Raw genomic sequence first — 7208 nt, forward strand, 5'->3', positions numbered from 1 at the left:
AGTAAATATAAAATAAGATGAATAGGGTAAATAAAAATAACTATCACTTCTAAACTTTTCCGTAACATTTCACAGTTTTCTCTGTCTTCATTTGAATTAATTAATAGATCACAATAAATATTCTTAAAAAACGAACATGAATTTTATATTTTATAAATATACATGTAAGTTATAAACATATATGTACTTTACATTTAAAGTGGCTAAAAGGAAAACATGGCAAAATATACATTCTGTATGATTTCTTGAAAACACCACAATAATCAACTTATATTTTAAGGACATATTAATACACTATCTTTAAATAAAATATATGAATATGACATGGTTTGAAGCTAGATATGTTTTTTATTTGCAATTATAACTGACCTTCAGGAACATTTGAATCCAGTAAAATAGGATTTCCTGAATATTTTGTCACCACTCCATTTTGATCAAAAGTCAGATTAAGATATCCAAGATATTTTCCCATGGTGTAAGCTTGAACCACCAGACCTTTACCACCCCCTGGCTGGTCAGCAACAACCGGATATGGTCCTTTTATCTCTTCTCTGTCCGGTTGATTTCCTTCAAAAATTATGAAAAATACGGCTGTGGCATTTATTTTTTCAGTGTTGCGCATGCGTAGACATACTCGTGTTACCGTCAAGGCGATTAAAATGTTAGGCACTTAAAATTAACAAAGTTACAAGGCGTGCAAAGAAGTTCTTAACCCATACACTTTTATCTACAAATCACCTCTATATTGTTTTCAATATAACATAATTATTATCAAATTATTATTAGACTTTAAAAAATAAAGAGAATAATTCAAAATATATATTATTATATAAATTAATGAAGAAAAAAGGAGAAAGATAAATAGAAAAGAGATAAGAAATAAAAATGTTGCTCTTTTTTCAAAACATTTTCTCAAGAGTCAGGTAAATCTTAATTATAATTTATACAAAATTAATACATATTTCAAAGTATTGCCTATTTAAATAGCAACTGATGTTTTTTTTGTGTTTTACGGTGGTGTTTCACCATGCACGTGTAACCTTGTTTAAATAAAGATATTACATGTTTTATTCTCATTATTATTATCATCATCATCATCATTATTATTATTATTATTTATTATTATTATCATTATCATTTTTATTATATTATTATTATTATTATTATTATTATTATTATTATTATTATTATTATTATTATTATAAATGAATGATAGCAAACAATGTTGAAATACAAAGACTGTCTAAAATATTAAAGACTGTATCACTCGAACGTAACCAAGAAATGTAGAATTATACATTTTGCATGAGTGTCGAGAGGAAAATTATGTGAATTGGATGCAATTTTGGCAAAATGTACAGGTATTTGGATTTTTACCTATACACTCATCTTCATGCTTAGATGGGCATAAAGATATTTTTATAGATTGTAGTAGGTGGCGTGTATAGCCAGTTTTAATTCATCAGCTGGTAATTTATAGTTGTTTTTGTTTATCTACAAAATCTTCTAATTATCGAATGTTATACATTTTTTCATAGTTTGATAAATTTTACACCACTCCCGTTCCAGCCAACATGTCTGCATTGTTATTTTTATTTTGTTATTCTTCTTACGCTTCAGCTTGCTTTTAATTTCATAATTTTGAATATAATTTGTTTTTCTTGGTGTGTTTTGAATTTATTTTGGCTTGAATTTGACGCTTGATCTTACATGTTGCCAGTTTGATTTATTTATTGAACGGCGGTTTGTTGTGTATTATGTAATAGAAAGAGCATCGAATCACGAGGCTATCTGATTTGTACCAGTGGGACATAGCCCTCCTCCTCATCCCCCTCTCCCTCCCGAGTATAAATCAGATTTGCCGAGTGTTTTGGTGATCTTTCTCTTTTGTATCATAGGCAAAAATAAAAATATGTTCCCTATTGTCACAATATGAAACCCCATAAAAAGTAACGAATGAACGAGCATCTGAATATGATATTTCTGTGGCTATCTCTTTCTCGGCCGATACGATAAGTAAAGCCCAGAAAAAATGAACTTACCAATAGGTATGCTCTAAAGTGTGTGTAACTACATTGTAATACCCGTACTTTAGTTCACGCATTGTGCATTTGTATGTATACGAATAAAATTTTGACACATTTTCAACGAAAGGAGGTTGATGTCTATCTCAGTATTAATTACTTGATTCATTAACTACTGAAATCTTGTTATTCTAGAAATCTTCCTATGCGTGTCTATATTTGAAATAAATGAGCCGTGTCACGACAAAACCAACATAATGGGTTTGCGACCAGCATGGATCCAGACCAGCCTGCGCATCCGCGCAGTCTGATCAGGATCCATGCTGTTCGCTTACCAACTCTATTACAAGTAGAGAAACGGATAGCGAACAGCATGGATCCAGATCAGGTTCGCTTACCAACTCTATTACAAGTAGAGAAACGGATAGCGAACAGCATGGATCCTGATCAGACTGCGCGGATGCGCAGGCTGGTCTGGATCCATGTTGGTCGCAAACCCATTATGTTGGTAATGTCGTGATACGGCTCAAATATTATCTGAATTCTTTGTGTTAATGAGACAGCCTTTTCAATCTTTTGTGGTGTGTGCTGTGAAAATACGGTTTTATTACAATGGCCCGACTTTTATGTTGTGAATTCTAATTTCTATGATTTGAGATGAAGTCAGACAGTTCTAATTTCTATGAAGGGTGTTGTGAACAGCAAATTTTAATTTCATTAGAGTTGTGAATTTATAGAAAAAATGTATTGAAGAGTAGTAAGTCTAATTGATATTTCTTAACTTCAGTTTAGCTAAAATAATGTTCGAAACGAACATTATTTTTACTTAAAATTTAGAATCATATGTATTCAGCAGTTTATTTCTGAATATAATATACAAAGTTAATCATACCATTGTATAAAAATGTGTTGGTATGACCTCCGATCACAAGGTCAACACCGTCTATACCCGCTACTTGTTTGTCCATGTCAAAACCAGCATGTCCTAGAGCTATTATCTTGTTTATTCCCTTTGCTTCAAGCGCGTGCACTTCGTCACGTACCGTTCTAAGAATACCATTAAATTTGACAGTTGGTCCTACAAATTAGAATAATAATACAGTAAATGTTTCTATCAAATGATTAGCTGGCACTACAGAATATATCTAATATTATGCTTCATCTATGTTTTGTTGAAGAAACGAAAAGATATCAAAGATATTCTTCTTTCCTGTCATTTTAACGCCCGGCAAACTGTCGCTCCACTTCAAATGTGCGGTGCACGGAAAAAAAACGAGCCGATTAAACGACTAGTTGTAAGTATCGTTTGTGTTTTTGTCTGGTAATTCATATAATTTGTATTTTTTCAAAAATCGATCAATGTTAAAAATAGAGAAATAAAGAATCCCTAAAGAAAGCTCAACACGGCAAAACTATAAATGTTGCAGGCTCGGTTTGATTGAGCCTGTTCATGGACGGTAATGGAAAGTGCAAGTTACCGTCCACGCCCCCTAGCACCGGCTTTAGCAGAATTCAACATTTAAACACGAAAATGGTGAAATTTTGAATTGAAAAACATCCGCATGTGTTCATATGGCGGTTATCATGGAACCTTCAATGTGACACAGTAGTGCCATTCCATGAAAAGCGGCGTATGGTCCCCAAGTAAAAGAAAGCTTGTGCCCTAAACGAGAAAACAATGGGCGGAACAAAATCAAATGGAATTTTGAAAAGGGATCTGAGGTTATGAAGCCTGCATATCACAGATATGACGTCAAAAGACAGATTTAAAAAGCAGGCAACATATCCTAAGGGTGATTTTAAACAGTATTCAAGTAGGAATACTGGAACCACCAAAGTTGAAAAAGGCCAAATAGAAGAAACTAAATGTACCTCATAACATGTATACACAACAATAATGTCGTGCCGAACGATATTCAAGGATCGAAAATATAACATCATTGATTAAATGTACGGGGAGACTTTTTACAGCCGCCACACAGCACAAATAACACGGATGTGACAATGAAATAGAGAAATAAAAAATCCCTAAAGAAAGTTCAACACGACAAAATTGAAAATGTTGCAGGCTGGGTTTGATTGAGCCTGTTCATGGACGGTAATGGAAAGTGCAAGTTACCGTCCACGCCCCCTAGCACCGGCTTTAGCAGAATTCAACATTTTAACACGAAAATGGTGAAATTTTGAATTTAGAAACATCCGCAGATGTGTTCATATGGCGGTTATCATGGAACCTTCAATGTGACACAGTAGTGCCATTCCATGAAAAGCGGCGTATGGTCCCCAAGTAAATGAAAGTTTGTGCCCTAAACGAGAAAACAATGGGCGGAACTAAATCAAATGGAATTTTGAAAGGGGATCTGAGGTTATGAAGCCTGCGTATCACAGATATGATCCCGGTAGAGCCCTGGCAGTGCCCGGTTCATTTCAAAAGAATCACGACAATTTGCGATGATTGCACTTGTTTGTATTAAAATCCTTCCCATCTCCCTTCTATTCAGTCTTGCATAAAGATTTTTCAGAAAATCATCGTAAATTACTTTTCTGGAACAATAGATACATGTATTATATTTAATAAAAATTATGTATCAATGTAATCATTTTCACTCTTTTTCAATCCAGCGGGATTCTACCGGGGCTCTGCCTGGATCGTCCTGGGCTCTGCCGGGGCTCTGCCTGGATCGACCGTGGCTCTGCCTGGGGCTCTTCCGGCGTCATCCAGGAACGACTGGGGAAGCACCGGCATGAACCGTAGCTTCACCTGGGTTCTGCCTTGATAAGCTGGAGCGCATCCTGGGTGGTTAGTTGGGAATGACCGTAGTGCTGCGGGGTAAGTGTGACTGCAACAATAATTTAATCCCGGTTCATCCCGAGAGTAAGTGAGACCACAGCTTTACACGTCGGATTTCTTGAAAAAATTGTATTAGAAAAATATCAAACCGTAACAGGAACAAGTCTATCATGCAAAATAAACTAATCCTCGTGGATTTCTTAAATTTTGTATTTATTTTTTTAAGTAGTGGAGCAAATAAACAAGAGATCTACCATGTAGATAGAAATAAATAAAGTTACAAATCTGGACGTAGACAGTGTAACAGCATGACAGCAAGTCAACGTGACTGCGGGACAACGTGATAGCGTGACATTGTGTCATCGGGACAACATGCCAGCGGATCAACGTGACTGCGGGACAACGTGATAGCGTGACAGTGTGACATCGGGACAACATGACAGTGAGTCAATGTGACTTCAGGACAACGTGATAGTGTGACATCGGGACAACGTGACAGTGGGTCAACGTGACTGCGGGACAACGTGATAGCGTGACAGTGTGTCATCGGGACAGCGTGACAGCGGGTCAACGTGACAGCGGATCAAAGTGACAGCATGACAGTGTAACAGCGGGACAGACAGAAAAGGACACATCTGCATGTCCCATTCCTTTAAGTGGGCAGGGGCAATAAAAAACATACTGAACTGTTTTACATGTCAGTGGAATGATATGCTTATCGCGGTCAACACAACTTTTAAGAAATTTTAATTTTTTTTTTTTTTGGATAAAAATAATGGTCCGATTGCGATAAAAACGCTGCAAGGTCCGTTCTGTTTAGTACATCCAATGAACTATCAACGCAGCTGTTTATATGGACTTCCCCGCAAAGTAAATGGGATCCGAAATTGTGTCCGACGCATGAAAATCCTGCCTTTGCTTACGGATGAAAAGGTTTGTTTCAATCGTGTCTTTTTTTCCTACATTTGTCATTCATTGAATATGTAAGGAACTTTTACCAAATTATAAAGATTCGATAAACTAACCTGGTTTCGAAATTTGTGGTGTTTCAGGTGTGGTGTATCCTATAATTCCAATTGTTTCCCCACCAACAGACTTTTCAACAGATTTTAAAAACTTCCCATCTAGACGAGGCTCGTTCGTTATATCTGTGTTGACGCTTAATACAGGGAACGTGACTTTGTCTAGAAACGTCACGAGCGGTCCAACTCCGAGATCAAATTCATGATTCCCAAGACACTGTAAATATAAAGATTGATAACATACTTTTTTGAATAATAATATTAAAATTAAAAAAAAATCAAGAATTGTTCGTCAAACAACGCACTCGACCTTTCTCATAAAAAGAACATAACTCTGTTACTCCGACTTTTGGGACTTTTGTCTATCATGTTAGATAATAACAGAGAACAAGTTTGTGAAAATTCAGCCTATTCTCTTCAGTAATTTTGAAGATACCAACGCAAAAGTTAAACAAAATGTGACGGCGACGACGAAGCCAGGTGAATACTAGCATACAATAGCTGTCCCTTTTTCATCGAATAGTCGAATATGTTGCTCTTTTTGATATTATAAGATTTTGTGCATCATTTTACATGACCCCTTGGAGGCACCGATGGTTTGCAAGACCGCCGAATTATAAAAAATGTACATAATTATTTAATATGAAAATATATAGTATATTCATATTAACAAACCATTGCATCATATCCCAATTTATTCATGAAAAATGATGTAGCCATTCCGGAATAAACATTAAACCAAGTTGTTCCCATAAACTGGTCACCAGCATCAAGAAGCAAAACGTTGTCATGACTTTCACGTATTTCACGAATTTTCGTAGACCTCCTTGAGATGCCTCCGAAACATTTCCCATCTCTCGCATCGTTATCAGAACAATCAGATCCGTATTTGTTAAACTGTTCAAATCTAGCATGAACGTCATTTGTGTGTAACACAGTCAATTCATATCCAGCTATCACGTGTAGTGACGAAAATAAAATGCACATACTCCAAAACATATTGTGTAAATAATAACAAAATCGAGGATGTTTAACGTACATTTTCAAATAAAGAGAGATCTTATAAATTAATCGCGTTGTTTTCACCTCACTCGCATCTGTTCAGTCGACTGTGACAATAACGTAAACAAATTTTAAATTAGTTTATTTGTATTCTTAACACGACTGATTTTAAGGTGATAAAGTACTTAAACTTTAAAAGGCTTGGACATGTTTGTTTCTTGTCTTTAAAGTCTGTAGCTTTACAAGTGTAATAGTGGTCAGGTTCTAATGAGAATCAATGCTTTACACGGAGACCAAACGATCACAAATTATAACTTTAGTAAATTCTCAGGGCTCAGTAGATTTATATATAAGTGTCACTTTATAAAG

The 7208-nt window shown here is 35.4% G+C and overlaps 1 protein-coding gene across 1 annotated transcript in view; it reads right to left on the minus strand.

Moving 5' to 3' along the window:
• LOC132718013 (snake venom 5'-nucleotidase-like) overlaps window positions 1–6916 on the minus strand; it is a 45348-nt gene extending 38432 nt beyond the window's left edge. The window contains exons 1-4 of the mRNA XM_060701621.1: window positions 6513–6916; window positions 5841–6054; window positions 2917–3102; window positions 370–567 (exon numbers count right to left, since the gene is read on the minus strand). Coding sequence (XP_060557604.1) covers window positions 370–567; window positions 2917–3102; window positions 5841–6054; window positions 6513–6878 — 964 coding nt within the window. The 5' untranslated portion in view covers window positions 6879–6916. The remainder of the gene's footprint in view (window positions 1–369; window positions 568–2916; window positions 3103–5840; window positions 6055–6512) is intronic.
• Window positions 6917–7208: the final 292 nt, after the last annotated feature.

This window comes from Ruditapes philippinarum, unplaced genomic scaffold (assembly GCF_026571515.1).
Source record: "Ruditapes philippinarum isolate M1 unplaced genomic scaffold, ASM2657151v2 ctg1922_1_1_1_1, whole genome shotgun sequence".
NCBI lineage: Eukaryota > Metazoa > Mollusca > Bivalvia > Venerida > Veneridae > Ruditapes > Ruditapes philippinarum.